At 44.3% G+C, this 23518-nt stretch overlaps 1 protein-coding gene across 9 annotated transcripts in view; it reads left to right on the top strand.

Moving 5' to 3' along the window:
• The window catches only part of MAB21L3 (mab-21 like 3), a 91982-nt gene that overhangs the window by 9112 nt on the left and 59352 nt on the right, over positions 1 to 23518 (top strand). For 6 of the 9 annotated variants that reach the window (XR_014262948.1, XR_014262949.1, XM_082459767.1 and 3 more), the window contains exons 3-5: positions 2799 to 3090; positions 6943 to 7121; positions 7591 to 7785. Coding sequence is in view for 7 of the 9 variants with exons in the window: in XM_082459767.1 (XP_082315893.1) it covers positions 2799 to 3090; positions 6943 to 7121; positions 7591 to 7785 (666 nt within the window). In the remaining 2 variants the exon portion in view is untranslated. Of the gene's footprint in view, positions 1 to 2798; positions 3091 to 6942; positions 7122 to 7590; positions 7786 to 12175; positions 13706 to 16656; positions 18553 to 23518 lie in introns of those variants that run through there. The other 3 variants (XM_082459765.1, XM_082459762.1, XM_082459761.1) reach the window with 3 other exon arrangements.

The following is a 23518-nucleotide window of genomic DNA, read 5'->3' as shown; positions in this document are numbered from 1 at the left end:
GGGTCACTTGGCTCTAAGTGCCCACCCAGCGAGCCAGGAAACGGGGGGGTGGTCTCAGCATGTGTCAGGCACTCACATCACTAAGATTACTAACAAGATCTCTTAGTATTTACCATTTACACTCATTGCATAGATGTTACTGCAGTTGAAGCCCCACATTTCCTACTTTACAGATGATAAAAATGGAGGCTTAAAAAAGTCAAATGACTTGATCAAGTCATATTAGGCGCTAGAACCAGAACTCCACCTGTGGCTTCTGATTCCAAAGCATGTTCCACTGTACCAATTAAAGTTCAGTTAAGCACACATTCATTTATTAAGCACCCATTTAATAGATTGGGGACTGGGTAGAGGGAACTCAAGGCATTGGTGAGAAAAGAGTTCAAAGTGATAGTGGATGGGCTACAGGTGGGGGAAGGAAGAAAGTGGAAGAGGTGGCCCTTAGGAACTGCAGGAGCAGCCTGGCAACTCTGTCCCTGCTGAGGAATCCCACAGAGCTGTAAGCCCCCAGGGCCCATGTGTGACAACCAGCATTCGTTCAACATTGTAGTGTGGGCAAAGCCAGTCTCACAGAAATGATCTCACCCAAACCTGCACACCACCTAGTGGAACAGCCATTATGGTTTGCTCCCTTTTAGAGGTGAGAGAAATGAGACTCTGAATCATTCTGAATCCCTGTGCTCCTTTATCTTGATTTTTCTTGTGACACACAAGAACCCCTTTCCTATAAGTATTAAACGTATGTGTACGCATGCCCCAGCTCTCACACGAGACCATAAGTTCCTTGCTTATAAGGATCATGTTTCTTGATTGCTCCCTTCCTAGCACCCAGCATAGTGTGTGGCCCATGATAGACACTCAACTTCTGTTGAATGAATGAGGAAGCAAAAGAATTAGTACCTGAACGAAAGACCATTGCTAGTCCAGTACATTTCAAGTTTGGTGGGTACAAGGACCACCCACAAGATGCTGGGACTTGTGGATTTGGGGACAGAATCAGACTTTAGGAAATTTACTCCAGGATGAAAATTATAAAATTAGATTGGACCCTGGAATGTCAGAGCATCATCTGCCCACCTCTATCTACCTTGCCAACCTAAACAGGACAAATATAGGCAAGTGACTAGGAATAGAAACATCACACCACTTTTCCTAGAACTGTATCTGGGGAAATTTCCTTCTGTGGTCTCACTTAGAATTCACAGCTTAAAATATATCTTGCATTTATATACACTGTATCCTGCATATTATATAAGGTTTGAAAGTAGTTACAGTGGGGCATATAAAAATGCTTTTATTTTATCTTGGCCCAAATTCAATAAGCATTTATTAACCACCATTTTTGTGACTAATAACATGATAGTTGTGTTCTTGGATTCACGTGCAAGTGGGTTCAAAAAATGTATAGATTTGGGGTTTTTCGTTTGTTTGTTTGTTTTGGCCATGCCGCACAGCATGCAGGATCTTAGTTCCCCGACCAAGGATCGAACCCGTGCCCCCTGCAGTGGAAGCACAGAGTCTTAACCACTGGACTGCCAGAGAAGTCCCCCCAAATATATAGATTTTAAATGCCATAGTTCATATCCCCCCTCCCTTGTTTTAATCCCACCACATTTCAATGGACACCAGAAGTCATGTGCACTCATCATCTAAAGCATCCATACTACTGTTCCATGAAAATGAGGCAGAATCAGTTATTGCTGATTTTGGTGTTCACCCCTGAATTCGCCACTGACTGGTCCCTGGGCAAAGTTTATCCAAATTCCACTGTCAGAACTTTCCGTGGAAAGGAGGTGGCTCCTCCCGTGTATAGCTGAGTGATGGGGAAACATGCAGGGTGGAGTGGGCTGCTGGGTGATGTGATTAAAGGTCATTTCCCTTTGGTGGTACCGCACTGTGGACTAATTTGTTCTATCTCTTGGACTATTGGCCTGACCACTGCTTTCCCGGTTCCTGTAGAAACAGAGTAAGTAGATTCTTAGTGTTTACTTTTTCCCATTAAACTTAGAATCATCTCAATAGCTCACCTTGTCTCAACAAACAGGCTTTCATGTCACCTGTGATTCTGTAAGGATTAGTCATTAACACTGTCTGTGTGTCATCAGTACAAGCAAAAAGAAAGGGAGGCATTTTGCAGAATTCTTTCACCTCCTCTCCCATCCCTTCCCACCCTTAATTCATACCGGATCTTTCACCCATCCCGGGTCATTGATTCTTGACTAAGAACCAGCTCAGGAGAGACAATTAACCATTGAACAAGCAATCAGAAGACCTAAAGTCAAGTTCTGGCTCTACCACTGACTGGCTGTGTGTCCCTGGGGAGACTTGGAGCCCCTCTGAGCCTCAGGTTCCTCATCTGGGAAATTTTAGCGAAGCCTACCTCAGGTGTGGCTGTGAACACGAGATAGGGTAATGCACAAGAATTGCAGTGCTTGGTGTGTGCAGAAAGCAGTGACTACTAGTTCCCCTCCCTGCTTTTTTGTCCCCCTCCCCTCAAGCTTTAGGTGCCTCTAGAGTTCCGGGCCCACTTCACTCTTTTTCCTTGCAGATCCATGAAACCCAGGCCTCACTGAGTTAATTTCTTTGCCCGAAGCGTTACAATGGGCTAGTGGCACAACAGAGACGGAATCCTCTGCCAACAGGCGGGCAGGTGGGCGCAGTTCTGTCCTCCTTGTCACGTTGCTAAGGGTTGAGTGGTTAACCGAGCGGCCTGGGTCAGCAGGGCGGCTCCCTGAGGGCTTCTGTCACCTCCCGAGTCTAGGAACTCACACTCCTTCTCCCTCCTTTCCTAACCACAGGTTTTGGCCCCCACCCAGTTCCTCATCACAGTGCCGATGAGAGGCCTGGCCGGGTACAGAGAGGCCCGGCAGCAGCGCTGGCGCTACTACACCCTGCAGGGCGCCCGGCTGCCCTGCCCCCTGCGGGACCCGGAGGGCCTGCAGCAGTGGCTGGAGGTGGAGCAGTTTCTGAAGAGCCTGTGGCAGTGGCACGAGGCAGATGTGAACATTGACGGAGACATTGTGCCCGCCAAGGTCCTCCAGGTGTTCCGGAAACTGGTCGAAAACGCAATTGAAACCTGTCACCTGTCAGGTGAGCCGATCAGGAAATGTACACGGAAAATGTCTGGCATTTCCATTTTGCTCTAAAAAAAAAAAACCTCTGCTTGGGTGTTTCCTGAAGCTCACGCCCTTAGATTGAGGATAAAATCATGTGCTTTTTACATCTGTCTAATCCCCATAATATGAATTAGCTCTTTTTTCTGCTGTGACACACAGAATGGAATTCATACTCACAACACACTTCCGTGGCCTCAGTAGATTACTGCCCTAGCGTAGATAAGACAGTCTTTGGGTTATGCGCCATTTCCAAGATGTTAGCTTCAAAACCTGGGTACTTTCACAAATTACTCATCAACCTCAGATCTTTGTTATTAGCACATTTCCACTACAACACCCTCCAACTGACTGCAGTATTCCAGTGTGCTGGGACAGCACATCTGGGAACCACTGACATACCAAAACACAAAAAGCCAGAAGCCATAAGGAACTGATTATGTTTGACAACCCCCAAATCTTTTTTTTTCATTGAAGTATAGTTGATTTACAATGTTGTGTTAGTTTCCGGTGTATTGAGTATAGTTCCCTGTGCTATACAGTAGGTCCTTGTTGGTTATCTATTTTATAAGTAGTGTATATATGTTAATCCCAAACTCCTAATCTATCCCTCCCCACGCCCCTTTCACCCTTGGTAACCATAAGTTTGTTTTCTATGTCTATGGGTCTATTTCTGTTTTGTAAATAAGTTCATTTATATCTTTTTTTTTTTAGATTCCACATATAAGTGATATCTGTCTTTGCCTTAGTTCACTTAGTATGATAATCTCTAGGTTATTCCATGTGGCTGCAAATTATTCATTCTTTTTTATGGCTGAGCAATATTTCATTTTATATATATATACACACCACATCTTCTTTATCCATTCATCTGTTGATGGACATTTAGGTTGCTTCCATGCCTTGGCTATTGTAAATAGTGCTGCAATGAACATTGGGGTGCATGAATCTTTTTGAATTATAATTTTCTCACAACCCCCAAATCCTAAGCTACTGTACAGTGTAGCATATGTGCACACCTGCCCACACACATGTTTCTGTTCACACAGAGTAAAAAGGTGAATTTCAACCTGGGAAAATGGCTAATTTCCTTAATTATAAAAGAGTATTTATAAACCAATAAGAAAAGCTATGAGCAGACCAATAGAAATACTGACCAAAAAGCACGAGTCACAGAAAAAGAATATAAATGGCTAGTAAAAATAAGAAATGCTCCATCTAACATACATTTCAAGAAATATACATTAAAACACCTAGTAGGCTGACATATAATCATGCTCCCTGCAGGAGTGAGTATGGTTAAATAGGCATTTTCATGCATTGTTCTTGGAAGTGTAAATTGCTGCCTCCTTTTTTAAAGGGCAGCTAGCCCATTTTTATTTTTGTTATGTGCTTACTTGGCAATTCAACAATTCCAGTTCTAAAGATACATTCCTGCAGATACACAAAGAAATATGCATGAGGATATCTACTGAATCGGCTTTGTAATAGTAAGCAATTAGAAATCATCTGATGGCTAACAAAGGAAAACTGACTTCATCAATTATGCTACCTCCGCCTAGTGGACTATCACGCGGCCTTTAAAAGGCACAAGGTGTGTCGATATTGGATTGGAGCCCCACACCCGCTGTCTATGCAACACCATTCACACTCCATGTGCATATCACGCTGTGTTTCTCGGAGAAGACTTGTGTTTGATTTTTCCTGGTACTCTCAGAAGTACCATCTTACCTAGATGATTTGGGAATGTAAACATCCGGGCCCTAAACACAGGTTGGCGACTAACGCCTTTGAAATTCTAAGGAGGAGGGAAGAGCTTGGTTTTTGTTGTTGTTGTTTTTTGTATTAAATCAACTATCCAGAGCCCACAAGAAAATCTGCCTACTTCTCTTAGTTCATAATTTCCCTCAAGATACAGCTTTTCCTGATTGCAGGTTTGTGAGGCTTACCACCCAGCATAAGCCCCAGGATCAGCCCGTTAGACCTCCTCTCTTCCTCTCTGTGCAGTTTCTATGCACAGAAGCTGTAAGTACCGAGGCTTAACGCCATGAAGGTATTTTGGCAATTCTCCCACTTAGTACTTTCCTGGGTAGGCGTTCTTGCTTCATTGCTAGTTTCAAATGATTCTCCTACTTCCTGGCAGTCTCCTTACATACAAATAATGTTTTTAAACTTTTATATGTCTTATTGGCAGTGGGTTAGGGGATCTCCAATCCAACATATGGCTTTAACAGAAATCCCTCCTTTTCATTTCCCTTTTAAAATACTTTGTTGACTTTTGCATTTGCATATATTTCTCATTGGTGGAGTAAATTGAAGTAAAAGATAAATTAGGATTAAAAAAAGAATGGGGTGTGTGTGTACATATGCACACACAGAGCTATGAAAAACGCCCGTGCAACATAATTAAGTGAAAAACCAAATTGCTGAATAATATGCAACCCCACTTGTAAAGAAAGAAAAGGATTTGCATGTACTTTTGCTTGTCTAGACAGAATAGTTCTGAAAGATTCCGTAATGGAAATAGCTCGTGTTGAATGGATTTTTACCATGTAGAGGCTGCGTTCATGGATTATTTCATTTAATACTCACAGCAACCCTGTGAGAGTTAGGATCATTTTTCTAACTGTTGTACAGACAAGAAAACTGAGATTTAGAGAGATTACGTAACAGGCCAAAGGTCACACACCGAGTTAGCAGAGTAGCCGAGGCAGGGTGTGGGCCAGGGCAGGCTGGTGCCAACATTTGCTCACCTCCTCACTCTGCGACACTGTTAATAGTGAAAGTGCATGTAAGAGATTCAAACTGGGCCAGGTTGATGGGGTGCTTTCAGTAAATAATGCTGAAGTACCAGACGTTGTCATGTTCCTGTCTGGGCAGCTCTGATGAGATGCAGACAATAAGCTCTTTATCATACCCCAGCCAAGGAGAGGAGTGTTTTCCTTTTGAACAGCCTAACACAATTAATAAATGAGTTTCCGTTTCCTTCTCTGAGCAAGGAAAAGCAAAATAACAGATCCCGATTCAAGACGGCTCATCCTTATCTACGATGAAGGCAAGCAAACAAACACAACATGACTGTGTATCTGTTGAAAGAAGGGGGAACAAACTGGAAATGAATTCTAATGTATGAGCTGGAAAACTTTCCCAGATCCATTCCTTTTCTCTCCCTCTCTTTGCCTGGTTGGAAAAGACAGGGAGGGCTTCTTTCTGCTTACTTGACTCTTCAAGCCAGCGGCTATGCCACACTTGGAAGTATTTTATGATTTCAAGGCTTATGATGATAAATCCATCTGAGGCTAGGCTGGTTCATGGGTGGTGGGAACAAATACCGTCTCTGAGACTGTGTGACTTAGTTAAGAGACAGGTTAAGCTGAACTCCACCAAAGGCAAATACATAAGTAAGGGGTCTGAGGCTGTCCTAAATGGGGTCGTCGACATCTGGGTGGAATGGATGGGGCTATAGAAAAATGCTTGGATTTCATCTTACCGTAGCAAAAGCTACACCTTTTCCTTGTATTCTCTGTCTCTTTCAGTCGAGCCTTCTGGAAAGAGTCTATTAATTTTTTTAGAAAAGGTAGGGGAGGAGGATGAAAGAAAAAAGTAAACCCCATCAACAATGAGATTTTCTAGCAATGTTTTTATCAATATTTACTTAGCTAATTGTCTAGTGTTGACATAAACACGCTGCCCTTGTGTGCTACTGAAACTCTGAAATTTGCCCCACCAGTTACAAGGAGCTGGTAGGAGCCACAGCTCACAAATTCCTTCTTTGAACGCTAGTGTTGAGCCAAGCTTTGTCTTCCCATTGTCTGTCATTTACCACCAGGTAAGGTCAGCATGCTAATGGACCGCCCTGCAGTTCGAGTCGCCGTGGAAACCTCCACAGGTCGGGTGGAACTAGAGCTGACCCCCTCAGTGGAGATCCCCACCGCCTGGTCCAAGAAAGCCCGGTGGCCTTCGTGTCTGAAGCGCTGGCCTTCTGCAGAGAGAGTGCAGTGCATCAAGGTATGAGCCTGCAGGGTCCCGGCTCACCAGAGATGCTCTCACCTTAACCAACCACAGCATCACTAACCACCAACCACCTTCGGAAGGAAGATTGAAATTTCACTAGATCCCCAGAACCTGCAGCGGCACCTGGGAATCTGTTATAAATGCAGATTCCCGGGCCCCGCTCTGGCCCTAGGGAACGAGACTCAGGTGGGCAGGGTCCAGCAATTTGTGTTTTCACAGGCCCTCCAGGTGATTCTGGGGCAGGCTCAAGTTGGAGAACCACTGCCCAAGAGAAAGTGGACGCAGCCTCCCCAGTTAATTGCCTGAGTGCAAGGGGCTCCCCTGAGGCTCCCTCCGTGTCCCCACGTGGGATGTGCTGCTCGCCCAGTGGCAGGTCCCCCCTCCTAGTGGACGGCTTCGGAGATGGCTTTCTCCTCAACCAGCATCATCCTTCTCGTTTCCCGCTGTTTTTCTCTTCCCCCAGTCGTTTGGGTTTAGCTTGTTGGCCTGTTCAAACTATCACTGGCAGCTGAGCTTCTTGCGGGCTGAACAGGTGCTGCTGGAGCAGCTGGATGAGGACGGAGGCTGCCGCAGGAAGTGTCTCCAGGCCATGAGGCAGATGAAGGAGGACGTCTGGTGTCCAGGGAAAAGACCTGTGATCACGTCCTACCACCTTCAGGTGAGTGTGCCGCCCCGGCCTAGAGGGCCAGGGCGGCTGGGGCTGGGTGGGTCCCTCTGCGGCCTCTGCAGGGTCACCAGAGCCATTCACAACGGGGGTGTGTGTGACGAGTAGGAGGGGGCCTAGTGTCCATTTTTGCCATCTCACAAATTAGTACTCCTTATGGCGCTATACAGCCCCAGCTGCGTGCATGTCCACAGCACCCCTGCCCAGGGGCCCTGTCCTCCACCTCCTTTCTTCCCTCTTCCAGTTTCCCTCTTCCCTTTCTTCCTTTCTGTCTTGCCTTCTCTCCCTCTGCCTCTCCCCTCCTTTTATTTCACTCGACAAACCAACACAAGCGCCCACTATGTGCCAGAAACCGTGCTGAGGTTCAGAAATGAATTACAGCATGCAGTCTCTGCCCCTGAGAAATCTACATTCTGGTGAAATCTTGGGAGTTCCTCAAACCTCAGATGGATTCACATTTTCCCTCACGTGTGACTCATTCAGTCCCCGTTCTAGCCCAAGTGCAGCCATTCATGCGCACACACATACACATTCACACACGCACTCTGTGCAGAGGAGAAAACGAGGAAATGTTGGGGTACCTGACAAACCTGGCAGCAAACCTGAACTTCTGGGTTGCAAATCACCAGGCAAGGACTTACCATCAGACAGCCATACATGCATTCACTCACTCACTCAGCAAATGTTTATTGAGGTCCCTGTGGGCCAGTCACTTGCCCCCGCACCTGCTGTGTGCTCTACACCTGGCGGTACAAGGTGAACAAACGCAGATGTGGTTCCTGCTCTCATGGAGCTTGTGGTCCAGCAGGGGAGACAGACGTGGGTCAAACAGTCTGCAGGTGTGCGTGGAATCGTGCAACGTGGGGGAATGCTGGGGTGGAGAGGAGCGTTGCTCTAGGAAGGCTCAGGGTAGCAGAACCTGACCTGGACCGGGGGATCAGGGGGTCCCCCCTGGGGAGATGGCCTTTGATCACACTCTCAGCTCCTCTTTCTCAAATTTCTGACCACCCATGGTGAGCTGGATGCTCGGGTAATACTGCGTGCAACACACTGTGGGGGGGTAGGTATCAGGCTCTTAGTAGCCCCAGCCCAGCTAGTATCCATCCTGGAGCTTCAGCCCTTCTCCCCGACCTTCTACACAGGTGAGCACAGGTCCCTGGGGTGTGCGGTGCCTTCCTTGCATGCTCCTACCTGGGCCTCGTCTCATCCAGTAGACAACCATTTCCCAGCCCTGTGTTACTCTTGCAGGCCTAACACAAGCTATTTAAGGGCAACTCATACCGAACGCTTTGTATCTCTCCCAATGCTTTGTATGTAGTAGTTGCTCAGTAAATATTTGCTGATCATCTGAATGAATGACTTCACATTTTACTCCACGTTTCCGCCCAGCAAAATTGTTCATCTTTGCTTTGCTTTCTTATCTTTTCTGACAACCTGTTCTTCCTGACCTGCCCAAGAATCTAACATCTCATTTGCACATACTGGGGCCTTTCTCTCCAGTTTCAACATTCTTGAAGTGTCCCCAAACATGTCCCCCTAAAAACACACACCTGTTCTCCTGGATCGAGGACATGTACTTTCTGAAGCTAGTCTAATTCATTTCTGGGATTTAGCTTCTTTCTTACTTGCCTTTCCACTGACCACACTAGGAAAAGTCAGAGCTGAGAAGGAAACTCCAGGCGGTCTCATATCAAATCTCATACTCTTAACTAACCACTGACTTCATTGCTCCACAATTAGGATGGATGAAAACACTTTAAGTACCAAGAGTATTTTAGAAAGATTGAATAGGGCCACCACGGGCCTCCCAGCCCTTGACTGCTCTCAAAACTGCATTCCATCCAGGATTTACTTGTATTCCAGTGGCTTCTAAATCATCTAGAGGATTTCAGGGCAACTCCTTAAAGGTCCCCTGTTTTAGTCTTCCCTAACCCACCTACACGGCGTAATAAAATTGTGCATTCTCAAGAATTAGCATTTAAAAGGGGGTTATTTGTTGAGAAATCGAAACAGTACTGACTGCCTTTTCCCCTCGTCTTCCACCCTTGTCCGAGGGTAGACTTCTCTCACATGGAGGCACTGGGATGGACATGGCTGCTGGTAATGTTACGTGTGAGATACCATCCTGGACGGTGGCTTAAGCATGCAGGATCCTTGCCAAGACTTTAGTCGGGGGAAAGTGGAAGACACTGGGTTGCAAAACAGCATCAGGAAGGATGTGCCAATCATGGGCACCTCCTAGAAGGTCTTTCCCTCCTCCCCAAAGAGACTTCTCCCCCATAGCAATTTCATGTGAAGAAAGAGCTTATCTTTCATCGGCTTATTTATTCCTAAACCTAATCAAAGGCACAGAGGCTTGCTTATAATAGGCTTAACTGCTTCTGTTGGCTTAGGGAGATAAAAGCTTAACTACACGAGGAATTAAAACATGTTTTTGTATCTAGGTTATCTTGACTAGCATGAAATTATCTCCAACTCATTTACTCAAAACAATGTACTCCAAATCAAAACACATTCAATATCTTGCTGTGAACCTAAAACTGCTCTTTTACTTTTTAGGAAAGACTGTATTTTCAAAATACTCAACATCTAAACCCAAACTTTAATTATTTCACTCAGTCAATAAATGTCAATTGGCTGCCTCCCATGGGCCAGTCCCTCTGCTGAACGTAGTAACATCAGCGTGAATACAAATAGGTCTAGTCCTCTGCTCACATAGGGTTTGCCATCTAGTAGGGAATCACCTAAATACATAGGAAAACGACCACCACTGTCGTCATTGCTGCATATGAGAAGTATGGGATGAAGAGAGTGCTTAATGGGTGTCATAGGGAAGTTTGATCTGATGGATGAGTTTCCTGGACAAGTTGGGGAAGGAAGTACGCTCCACATGGAAGAAGTGGGTTGCGAAAGGCCCTGTGATAGAAGAGAGCATGAAACGAGGCCAGTGTGGCTAGAAGGAAGGAGCGAGGGAGAACACAGGGCGAGATGAGGCTGGAAAGGAAGGGAGGGACCAAACCTTGTCAACCAAACCATGCTAAGGATGGTGTTTTTTAATTAACAAACAATGGGAAGACTTTGAAGTATTTTAGACAAGAAGAAACATAGACAGATTTATATTTCAAAGAGATCACGTTGGCTGCAGTGTGGATGACGACAGATAGGATGGTGACAAGAAGAGATGCAAGCTGTGGCAGAGGTCCGGGCGAGACACGGTGGGAGGGGGTGATCGTATTGGTGAAGATAAGTGGGTGGATTGAAAACTACACAGGCAGGAGGACTGGCCGGACTTGATTGGGGGTGGTGAGGGAGGGGAATGACTCCTAGGTTTTCGTCTTGCGTAACAGGCTGGATAAACAACCCTGGAAGCACACGAGGTATGCGGGGGAGGGCCAGGAGTTCAGTTTGGACATATGGACTGAGATAACTTTCAGATGGCCAAGAGATACCAGGTTAAGGAGGTCAGAGGAGAAGTGTGAACTGGAGAAAAGAAATAGCAAGTTATCTATATTTGGTGGGAGAAGAGGGCTTGGAACTGAGCCCCCAGAACTCCAGCATTAGGGCAGGTAGAAGGTGAGCACGCCAAGGAGTAGCTGCACTGCTCAGAGAAACCCACTTGGAAGCCAAGTGAAGAATGGCTCAAGAGTGAGGGTATGCATGAGAGAACCAGATTCCACTGAAAGGTCAGGTAGGGTGAGAGCTGGAGAGAGCCTGCTGGATTTAGCAAACATGGGGATCACTGGACCTTAAGGAGAACAGCCTCTGAGGACTGATGGCAGAAGAATCGATATTGGAGTGGGTTAAGGCAGGAAATCAGAGGGGAGGAAATGACAAATTATTAAGATGATTCTCTGCAGAAGCCTGGATTTGCGGAGAGGTGAGAGTTAGGGCAGGAGGGAGATGTGGCACTTGGAGAGCAGGAGAGCTTTAATAGATTTAAAAGCCAATGAGGAAGAAGAAACTCAATCATTTACAGTTCCTGGAAGGGGAGATCCCAGCCCTGCAGAGGGATTTTCCCAGGCTAAGGGGATGCAGAGAGGAAGATACCAAATGAAGGAACGATGGCTGGTTTGCACGCACGAGGCATTTTCCCTGTAAAGGAGGCAAAGGCATCTGCCAGGTGTGGGGAATCGTGAATTTTAGGAGAGTGGTGATCATTGGAAATGCCAGCGGAGAGAATAAATTACCAAAGAGGCATAGGAGACCAGCAGGAGGAGGCTGAGAGCCCGTCCAAGGCTGGGGATCATAAATCCACGGCAGACCCAGCTTGCCCCTGGGGCTCCCGTCTCCTCCTTCCAAGGCCACGTGAGCTCAGGAACGTTCCTGAAGACACTCTCCTTCAATAGCCCGGGACGATGTCTGACACCGCCTCTTCCTTCCACAGACAGTGCTCTTCTGGACTTGTGAGAAGTATCCCCACCCAAAGGACTGGCGGGTCTTCAGCAGAGCGTTCCTGCGCCTGGTGAGGAAGCTGCACAAGTGCGTGAGCCAGCACTTTCTGAAACACTACTTCGTGCGGAAGAGCAACCTCCTGCGGTACGCCAATTCAGGCGAGCTGGGGGCCCTGGCCCAGAAGCTGGCCTTCTTCCTGAAGAACCCCCAGATCAGTCTGCCCTGATGCTGCCCTGCGTGGGACACTCTTGGACATTTCATTCAAGCTTGACCTCACTCTCTGTGGATCGTTCCTCAGTCAGAGGCCAGGATCCTGCCCGGGAGAGAAGCAACGGACGGCAGAGGAAAATTCCATCAACCCAGCAGCACTTCAGGGGGGAAAAACTGTGCCCCAAATGTCTGGTCCAGGCCTCCCTGCAGCCAAGCAAGCATTTCTGCCCCCCACTAGCTACCTCTTTGGGAGACAGCTCTCATCAAGCTTCCCCGAGCCATAGTTTCTGAACTGATGACAGTTCTGAATTTAGTTTCCCTTGCTCAGGCTCTGGTTGTCTGTCAGGGACAATGTAGAGAGAACCCCCGGAAGGCCAGGCATCAGCCTGCTGCCCGCGAGTGGTTCTCCAGCCCACTGACCACGGGCTCATGATTGTTCCATTCGTAAAATGGGACTGTGCATATGCCTCCCTCAGAGCAGGGCTGCGAGCCTACGGACTGTGCTGCTGCCCTTTCAAGGGGAAGGTGCTGGATCAACACAAAGTGTTACTCGTTGGTTTAGTGGCTGGTGTTTGCGTTCAGGATCAGTATCTACTCCACTGGTTAAATGATTACGTCTGATGGGTTAACATGCCTGTGTGGCCCGTGTGCCCTCCAGTTCTCCTCAACAGTGGTTCAGGCTTGTGGGTCTGCCTGCTTCCCTGGTGTTCTCTAAGAAGGGAGGAGTGGTTTTGATGACTAGTGCGGTCGAAGATGAGAGCGCAGCAAGCCCAGTGACTGCCCTTCCTTGCTTCCCATGCCGTGGGTCAGGGATGAGACTTCCTTCTGTTTATGGAATGAACTCGGTACTGTGATCTATCTGCATGGAATGACTTTGGTGTCACTCACCTCTCAGTTCCTTCCTTTGCTCACTTAGTGGTTCACTTCCTCATTCACTGATAAATATATACTCATTAGGTACTGGGGATGCAGCAAAAGCAAGATGGACAAAGACTTACCTGATGCAGATGATGCCTAATGGTAAAGACAGGAAATGAACAACAGATAAACACACCTGATTATTACAAATTGTAGCAAGTGGCTTGAAGAAAATAAACAGAATATTGAAATAGAGCCACAGAGAGATCCTTGAAGGATGAAAATGCAAACAGTTGCAAGGGAAGAAAAGGGGGCCAAGGGCAGACTTCGAGGGGCTGGCATGAGCCAGATCACTTGGCCTTGTAAACCTGGTAAGGAATTTGTATTTTACTCTAAAATCAGATGTGTGATATTTGACCTCTCCAGAAGCAGGAGGGTATTATGATTTGATTTGCATTTTTTTTTTAAATAAACTTGCTACCAAGCCTTTTTTATTTAAAGTTTATTTTTATTTATTTATTTATGGCTGTGTTGGGTCTTCGTTTCTGTGCGAGGACTTTCTCCAGTTGCGGCAAGCGGGGGCCACTCTTCATCGCAGTGCGCGGGCCTCTCATTATCGCGGGCTCTCTTGTTGCGGAGCACAAGCTCCAGACGCGCAGGCTCAGTAGTTGTGGCTCACGGGCCTAGTTGCTCCGTGGCATGTGGGATCTTCCCAGACCAGGGCTCGAACCCATGTCCCCTGCATTCGCAGGCGGACTCTCAACCACTGCGCCACCAGGGAAGCCCTGATTTGCATTTTTTAAATGCCCATTCCGGCAACTGTGTAAAGGGAGTCTGGGGACCCACACGAGGATGGGGACACTGAAGGCCCTTGAGCCCACTCATTTTGAATTTCACCGAGGTCCTCAAGGCCACACATCCTGTGACACACACACACCAGGAATTCTAGGAGTTCTCGGGAGATCCATAGTTTCTTCTGGCACTTATTTATGCTTCTCAATTCAAGGGAATCCTTTATTACTTAGAACATTTTCCCCAGATAAATAATTTCTAAAAGCATGAACTGCTGATTCTTTTTAAAATAAAAGTCACATATGAAAATGAAAACAATCATTTTTACAAAAATACTGTAACCAAGTGGTGGGGTCCTTGGACTATCACATAGGAAATCATGGTTTTAAAATGTTGAACAAACTTAAAATCAGTCTATAGTTTTTGAAAACATGAAAGTATGAACAAACCAATATTTTATTAAGTCATCAAAACCTGCATTCGAATTCTCATATTCTTGGATCTTGAGAAACATCATTTTCGAGAAGGTGGCAGATATATATTTTTTAATGATGAAAACTGACACAAGTTTTAAAACAGCTGCACAGTCACGGAATGCCAAGTGAAAGTTGACTGTACCATTGGTTTGAAATGTATGTATATGTATGGAAAGGAGTGGGACTGACATACTCCACAGTCTGATGCCAGTAGATTCTTCCCATCTTTCCCTATGGATTTGTAGTTTTTGAATGAAGTAGGGCTGTCTGCACATTCCTGGGTGTTCCTAACTGCTGGCCAGCAGAGAGCAGTGGGGGACTGCCTATGAAAAGAGCCAGGTTCCCACCCATGCACCGCAGAGCCCAGCAGGTGTCGCCCTCCTCAGCTCATAATTTACACCGGGCTTCTCCAAAAAGGGAACCAGGGACTGAGGACTTCAGCGGATGCTGAGTTGTTGGCCTTTACTGCCGTTTTGGCCAAAAACTACAGTCTTTTTGATTAAAACTCAGATTTAAAAAGGGAGTGTATGAGAGGACATTCCATCTATTCTGTTTCCTGGGACAGATTGCACAGCTCTGAAAGTCTAATAATATAATAGTACTCCTTTATTCGGAAGCTTTTTTTTTTTTTTTTTTTAGTTCTCCAAAAGCCTTTTTTCATGCATCTCCACTCTTCTCAGGCACCAGACTGTTTTTTAGTGGAATGGTTGGCATTCAGAGACTGCAGTTGATCTGCTTGCATTCGCATCCCAGCTCTTACACTGTACCTGCATGCCCTTGGCAAGCTGTTCAGCCTCCCTAAATCTCCATTTCTTTATGGGCATTGTTATGGGCTGGATTGTGTCCCCCAGCCCCCAAATTCACATGTTGAAGCCCTAACTTCCAGTACCTCAGAATGTGACTGTATGTAGAGCTAAGGCCTTTAAAGAGGTGATTAAGTTAAAATGAGGCCGTTAGGGTTTGGGCCCTAATCCAATAGGACTGATGTTCTTAGAAGAAGAGGTAGAGACACCATGGGCAAGGGTGCAAAGGAAAAAGGCCATCTGCAAACTGAGTGGAGGCCTCCGGAGAAACCAGCAAGGCTAGCACCTTGATCGTGGGCTTGCTGCCTCCAGAACTGTGAGAAAGTAATTTTCTGTTGTTTAAGCCATGCTGTTTAAGTCTGTGGTATATTGTTATGGCGACCCTGGGAAATGAATACATCATAAGAGAATATATACCTCACTGCTTTGATGGGGGGGAATAAACAGAGCAATGGATGTACAAAACTCTTCGTTTACACATGACATGGAGTAACTGTGGAATAAATGTGTAGCATTTTAGACGCCTACTCCTCATGTCCGTTTGTCCGTTTGATAACTACCACCACCCCACAGATAAATTCTTCACAAAGAAATTAGAAACCATCACAAGGAAAACATGCCCAAAATAACACCACATATTCCATAAACCCATCTTTTCCTTTGTCACTCTTGCTGCAACAGAGGAATATCTCTCCTGATTTCTCCACGTGCGATGCGCTGGCCCCCCAGCTTCTCAGGGCGGCCTTCCCTGTAGCACCCTCCACACCCTCCCCCAACCACCACCTGCCTCTCTTCCCCCCGTTCTATCCAGCTTCCCGAATTATTATACATGTGTCTCCACTTCCTTACCTCTTCACACTTTCCTAATTGCAAAAAATATCATACGCGCGAGAGTCGAAACTGTTTCAAGAATTATAGTAAAACAAATACCAATATACTCACTGTCTAGATGAAAAAATAACATCTTGCCAATACTTTAGAATTCTCCTAGGTGACCCTTCCGTTCCTTAGCCCCCTCCCTCCCTGAACATAGGTAATTGTGATCCCGAATTTTAGGTTAGTCATTCTGCTGCTTTTCTTTCATTCTACCACCTATCATATTTCATTGAAACTAAGCCCCCAACAATTATGAGATGCATCATTATTTCATGTCTAAGAAAGAAAAAGTGCTGCTAAGGGTAATTACAAAACACCACTGATTATAATTTTAGAGGATGAGATGCATCCTAATTTTAGAGATTAAAAGGTGAAAAAGTAAATTTTAGAATCAACAAAATGTGACCTGCGGGACTTCCCTGGTGGCGCAGTGGTTAAGAATCCGCCTGCCAATGCAGGGGACACGGGTTCGAGCCCTGGTCCGGGAAGATCCCCCATGCCGCGGAGCAACTAAGCCCATGCGCCGCAACTACTGAGCCTGTGCTCTAGAGCCCGTGAACCACAACTACTGAAGCCTGCATGCCACAACTACTGAGCCCACATGCCACAACTACTGAAGCCCACGTGCCTAGAACCCATGCTCCGCAACAAGAGAAGCCACCACAATGAGAAGCCCACGCACTGCAACGAAGAGTAGCCCCTACTCACTGCAACTTGAGAAAAGCCCATGCACAGCAACAAAGACCCAAACGCAGCCAAAAGTAAATAAATAAATAAATTTATAAAAAAAGATAAAAGAAATACTGTTCTTGATAAAGATGCAGTCAGAAATCATTTTTTAAAAAAATGTGACCTGTGTACATCCCAATTGTCTTTTTAGTTTTGCCTGTTTTTAAGCATTATGTATATGGAACCATCCTGAATGAAGTCTTCTGTGATTTGCTTCTTATGTCCACAGTACACCTTTGAGACTCTCCCATGTGGATGCATGTGGAGTGGTGTGTTCCTTTTAGCTGCTGTATAATATTCCTCTGTAAGATTATGCCACTTCATATATTTATGTTACTGCAATTAGGCATTTGGGTTGTTTCTAGTTTCAGTGATTTGAACTGTCTTTATGCACAGTTTTATATATGTCTTCTGATGCAATCAAGTCTTTTAAGGGTATATATATGGGAGTGAAATTTCAGGTTCAAGGAATAAATGTGTGTTTAAATTTATGAGGTAATGTCAACATATTTTCTGAAGTGATAACACTGATCTAAATTCTTCGTTTTAACATAGGTGAATTTTCAGTGACTTTCTCCATTATAATGGAGCACATTTTGTGTCTTGTTTAAGAAATCTTTCCCGTTCATTTTTTTTAAGGTCATGGAGATATGCTCCTATATTGTTCTCTAAAATTTTATAGTTGTGCCTTTCACCAGGTTTAGGAAGTGCCCTCTATTTTTTCTATTCTATTCTATTTCATGCATAAATTATTCTTGAAAGTTTGGTAAAACTCACCTAAGATGCCGACTGGGCCTTCTGTTTTCTTTGTCAGAAGATTTTAAACTATTTATTTTCTTTTAGGGATAAAGGCTATTCAGGTTTTCTAGTTCTTCTTGAGCAAGTGTTATCAATTTGTATTTTATTAGAAATTTACCCATTTTATCTAAGTTTTCAAATTTACTGACAAACTTGTTCATTCTATTTAAACTCTGATGCATCCATACACATCTTTCTTGATAATCTGTTAGAGACTTACCAAAGAATCAGTTGTGAGTTTTGTTGATCTTATCCATTGTATACTTGTTTTCTGTTTCATTCATTTCTGCTCATATCTTTCTTTCCCTCTACTTTCCTCAGGTTTATCCTGATGTTCTTTCTATAACTTCTTAAATTAATGCTTAGCTCAGAAATCCTCAGTTTTTCTTCTTTTCTGACTATATAAATTTCCTCTTCATACCACTTTAGTGGAATTTTACAACTTTTGGTATATTGTGTTTTCATCTTTTTTCAGTTCTATTTATTTTCTAATTTCAGCCATGATTTCCTCTTTGAATTATGAGGTGCTTAGAAGTTTTTAAAAAGTATTATTTTCAAATTCATTGTGTTTCCTAATTATGTTTTTGTTACTGATTTCTAACTAAACTGAATTATAGTCAGAGAAAGTCTGAAAGGCCTCAATCCTCTGATACCCTTCGAGGTCAGCTTTTTAGCCTAGCATTTCTTCCTTATTTTATGTCATACAAAGAAGCGATGCAAGTTTAGATACAATGTTCAAGAAATGTCAGTTAGATCATGCACTGCTCAAATTTTCCATGTATCACAAATTGCCTTTTGGCTGCATTTTCCAACATTTACTGAGAGAGTTTTTTTTTTTTTGGCTGCGTTGGGTCTTCGTTGCTGCATGCGGGCTTTCTCTAGGTGCGGCGAGCAGGGGCTACTCTTTGTTGTGGTGCGTGGGCTTCTCATTGTGGTGGCTTCTCTTGTTGCAGAGCACGGGCTCTAGGCCCACGGGCTTCAGTAGTTGTGGCACGCGGGCTCAGTCACTGTGGCTCGCGGACTCTAGAGCGCAGGCTCGGTAGTTGTGGAGCATGGGCTTAGTTGCTCCGTGGCATGTGGGATCTTCCCGGACCAGGGATCAAATCCACTGCGTTGGCAGGTGGATTCTTAACCATGGCGCCACCAGGGAAGTCCTGAGACAGTTATTTTTAAATCTTCCATTGAGTGTGGATTTTTCAATTTCTCCTTATCATTCTGTCAAACTTTTACTTAATACACTTTTAGATGATATTATTAGGGACATACAGATTTAGAATTTTTACATCTTCCCAGTTAAAGATTCTGTCACTATAAAGTGACCTTTTTTAAACTATTATAAATGTTTTGCCTAAACATTGATTTTGCCTGGTCTTAATATAGGGACACCACTTTATTTTGCTTCCCTGTCGCCTCTTATATCTTTTCCCATCCTTTAACTGTTAACCTATTTGTGCCTCTGTGTGGTTGATAACTGTCTCTTGTAAATGGTGGATTTTCTAAAAAATCCCATCTGACAGTTGAGATCTGCAACTCTAATGCTTAGTCCATGTGCGTCTCTTCCAGTGAATAATGTGTTTGGATTCATTTGTCTCTTGTTATTTACCTTCTACTTGACCCATGTCTTCCTCTGCCTCCCACCTCACCCTCTTGCCTTTTAAAACCTTGATTTTTTTTTTCTTTTTCTTTTTTTCATTCCTTTTCCCCCCTTACTACTTTGGAAGGCTCGTATCCTTCCTCTGTCCTTTTCATGGTTACAAAGCCTATCCATATAGACTAAACTCTAGAGTCAAAAGTTAGCCAACACCTTTACTCTCCTCTCTAACAAGGAACCTAGAAGGCATGGCTCCTGCCATTCCCCGTCCCATGGCACCTGCTGCTGTAGCCAGGATTCTGGTTCTCGCCTGTTGGCCGTCCCCCCTGCCACCACATACACACACATATGTAAAACAGAAATTTTATTTATTATTTTATAAATGTATTATAATATACTATTATCTATTTATATTATAAATCTTATATGTATAAAATATTATAAATTAATATTTAAAATATTTAAATATTATTTTAAAATATTATAACTTTATATTACAGTATAAAATAATATTATCATTTTATAAATAATACAAATAATCATTATTATTTTCTTATTTTACTCACATATTTGCCACTCTCTATACTCACCACTCCTTGAATCTCACACTTCCTATTAGGGATCATTTTCCTTCTGCCTGGACTGTATGCTCTGACATGACCTACAGTGAGAGTCCACAAGAGTAAGCTCTCGGTTTTTATTTGTCTGAAATCGTCCTTATTCACCTTCATTCTTTTTTTTTAAATTTATTTATTTATTTATTTTTGGCTGTGTTGGGTCTTCGTTTCTGTGCGAGGGCTTTCTCTAGTTGCGGCGAGCGGGGGCCGCACTTCATCGCGGTGCGCGGGCCTCTCACTGTCACGGCCTCTCTTGTTGCAGAGCACAGGCTCCAGATGCGCAGGCTCAGTAGTTGTGGCTCGCGGGCCTAGTTGCTCCACGGCATGTGGGATCTTCCCAGACCAGGGCTCGAACCTGTGTCCCCTGCATTGGCAGGCAGATTCTCAACCACTGCGCCACCAGGGAAGCCCTCACCTTCATTCTTGACAGAGAGTTTCTCTGAGTGTTTTGTTTTAGGTTCACACAACTTTTCTCAGCACACTGAAGATATTTTCCACTCTCTTCTGGCTTCAATGTTGCTCTTGACAAGTCAATCACTAGACTATTTGGTGTTTCTTTGTGGGGTGTCTGCTTTTTCTCTCTGGCTGCTTTTAATTTCTTCTCCTCCCCCTCCCCCATCTCTCCCCCACTCCTCCTCCTTCTCTTCCTCCTCCTTCTCCTTCTTCTTCTTTTCTCTCTCTCTCTTCCCTTCCCTCCCACCTCCCATCTTTCTTTTTCTTTGGCTTTGTTAGGCTTCCTGAGTCTGAGGAATTATTTCCAGTATTTCTGAAAATTTATCAGCATTTAATGCTAAATGTTGCCTCCTTCCCATTCTCTCTATGTTCCATTCTAGAGGGAAATCCAATTTACATGTATAGTAGACCCTATCATTCTACTCTCTATACTTTTATCTTCTCTTTTATAATTTGCATCTTTTTATCACTCAAAACTGCATTCTCAATAATTTCTTTGGATCTACCTTCTAGTTGACTAATTCTTTCTTCAGCTGCATCTAGGCTAATGTTTAATCCATCCACTGAGTCTTAAATTTTTAGTGTTACAGGTCTTATTTTCAGTTCTCATTTAGGCCTATTTCTCAAGCCTGCCTGTTCATTCTTTAAAATCTCTTATTCCTGCTCATGTTTTTAAGCTTCTCTTCTATTTGTTTAAGCATACTAAACATAATTGTTTTATATTCCACATCTGAAATTCAAATATCTGAAATCTTTGACTGGTTGTTTTGCTGTCTATTTTTTGTTTGTTTGTTTGTTTTTACTGATTGCCAGTCATAGAGCTTGTTTCCTTGTGTGTTTTGTAAATATTTAAGGTTAACTGTTCATTTTTTCTTAAAACTTTACCTGTGAGAATTGGTTGAGGTCTGGATTGAAGTTGTTTTGGTACCTGGAAAGGATTTCTTTTTAATTCTGCCAGTTATCTGAGAGCACTACCAACCCAAGGCCATTTAAATTAAATTTAAATGCTTGAGATTTTTCAGCCTAACAGACAGATAAATTCAGAAAGAAAATATTTGAGGCTAGCTCATGGCTGCAAATCCTGGGAGGATTCTTTTCCCTCCACCCAGTGTCAGCCAAGGTCAAGGCAAGCTAGTTGCCTTCTTCATGGCACATTTATTCCTTATTCACCTTTATTCTGAGAATACAGCCTTTTGAGGTCCGGATTTATGCAGGAAAATACTATCAGACTTCCCACCTGGGGCAGGCCCTAGATGATCTCATTTGTCCCCTAGACTTGCACAGTTGCCAATGAAAGGTCCAGATCTCTAAGGATCAGCAAACCCTCAGGGTAAAAGTGAGCTTTGTTCACTCACCTGCCAGGGTTCCTAGTTCTACTTCATTTTTGAAGTCTATGGATTTATTACTTTCATTCTATCTCAGGGAGACATTTATAAAGGTTTTAAAAATATATATATATGTAACCCAGCATTTTAGCTGTTTCAGGTCGGGGGAGAGTCATCCAGAACACCTAATCTGCTATACTACTGGCTACTTAGCACGACCCAAGGCAGCTGGAAACTTCAAACATCAACTCAAATGTCGCTTCTGCCCAACCCTGCATGACAAATCGAATGCCACTTCTCCATTCCCATCTTGCACAACCTCTGGGAAGCATTCAGCACAGTCCACCTCTCCTCCTTGCACCACTCCTCTCTGGGTTCCTGTGACGCCCCTCTCTCTCCTCTCCCTCTGCTCCTTCCTAGTCTCCTTTCTGACTCCTTCTCTGCCCACCCCTAAATGTTGTCATCCCTCTCTGGAGGGCTCAGTCCTGAGCTCTCTTCTCTTCAGACTCTACACATTCAGCCTAGGCAATCTGACCCACTCCTATAGCTCCAGATACCATCTATCATCCCAGGATGTCCAAGTGCATAGCTCTAGCCAAGCCTTCCTTGTGAATTCCAGATAATTCCTACGGACCGCCTCCACCTGATGTTTCACAGGCTGTTCCAACCTAACAGGTGTCGCCCCCACCCCCAAAGGTGAGCACCCTGACTTGGCTCAGGCAGAATCACGTAATTCTTATAGAAAACTCCTCAAGGGGATACTCTACGCTTCTACGTCAGTCCTCAGCTCACAATCCTCCAGTCACTCCCCATCTCACTCCCATGAAAATCCAAAGGTCCTGGATGATCTGGAGCCCCTGCCTCTGTAAACCTGTCTCCTCCTCCTTTTCCCCTTTCTCACACTCATCTCCAGTCATACTGCTGCCTTCCTTGTTCTTCCTGGAACACTCTAAACGTGACCTCACCTTAGGATTTTTGTACTTGCTGTTCCCTCTGTCTGGTGACCTTCCCTAACTTCCTTACATAAAATAGTATCACTGGTCCCCATCCCATCTTCACCCAAGTCTTGACATGTTCTACCCTCCTTCTTTGCTTTATCACCACCTGGATGCCCTATCTATCTATCGATATATCTATCTATCTATCATCTATCTATCTATCTATCTATCTATCTACAACCAGAGGGAAAGCCCCATAAGGAAGGGACTTTTATCTGTATTTTCAAGGTTGTGTCTTTACAACCCTAGGCACATAGTAAGTGCCCCATAAATAAGGTGTTGAATGAAAATGTTTGCAAAACTTTTTCAAAAATTAACCATTCAGGTCTCAAGTTTCTTGGACTTTGACATGCATTCAGATTTTTTTCTTTCCTTAAAAGCAATAGAATCATAAAATGTTCTAGCTTGAAGAGATAGTGGAGGTCTTTACATTTACAGTAAAGGAAACCGAGGTTCAGACAGGTTGAATGACTCTTTGGGCTCAAATCACAAACTTTGAGCTAGTTTGTAATTCAAAGGCTAAAGTGCTTTTCCTTTCAAAAGCCCTTGAAACTTCTCAAGTGCAAACCTAAGAGATGTAGGAAATGAAGTCTAAGTCACACTGGCCAGTCATACATTTTTGGTGATTCTTCCTCATCTGTGCCCTCTGCTCTGATTCACTCCCCTCACGCGCCACCCTGTTTCCTTTCTCCTGGTTGTTAGGACAACAGCATGGGTGGGAACCCTTGTGGGAAACGGAGACTTGCTTTTGTTCTCTCTCTTTATCTCTATCTCTTTCTCTCCCCAAAGAAGAATTAGAAGAGTCCTGT

This window comes from Balaenoptera physalus (assembly GCF_965194825.1).
Source record: "Balaenoptera physalus genome assembly, chromosome: 1".
NCBI lineage: Eukaryota > Metazoa > Chordata > Mammalia > Artiodactyla > Balaenopteridae > Balaenoptera > Balaenoptera physalus.
The sequence above is the reverse complement of the archived record's forward strand: the minus strand, read 5'-3'. Positions and strand labels throughout refer to the sequence as shown.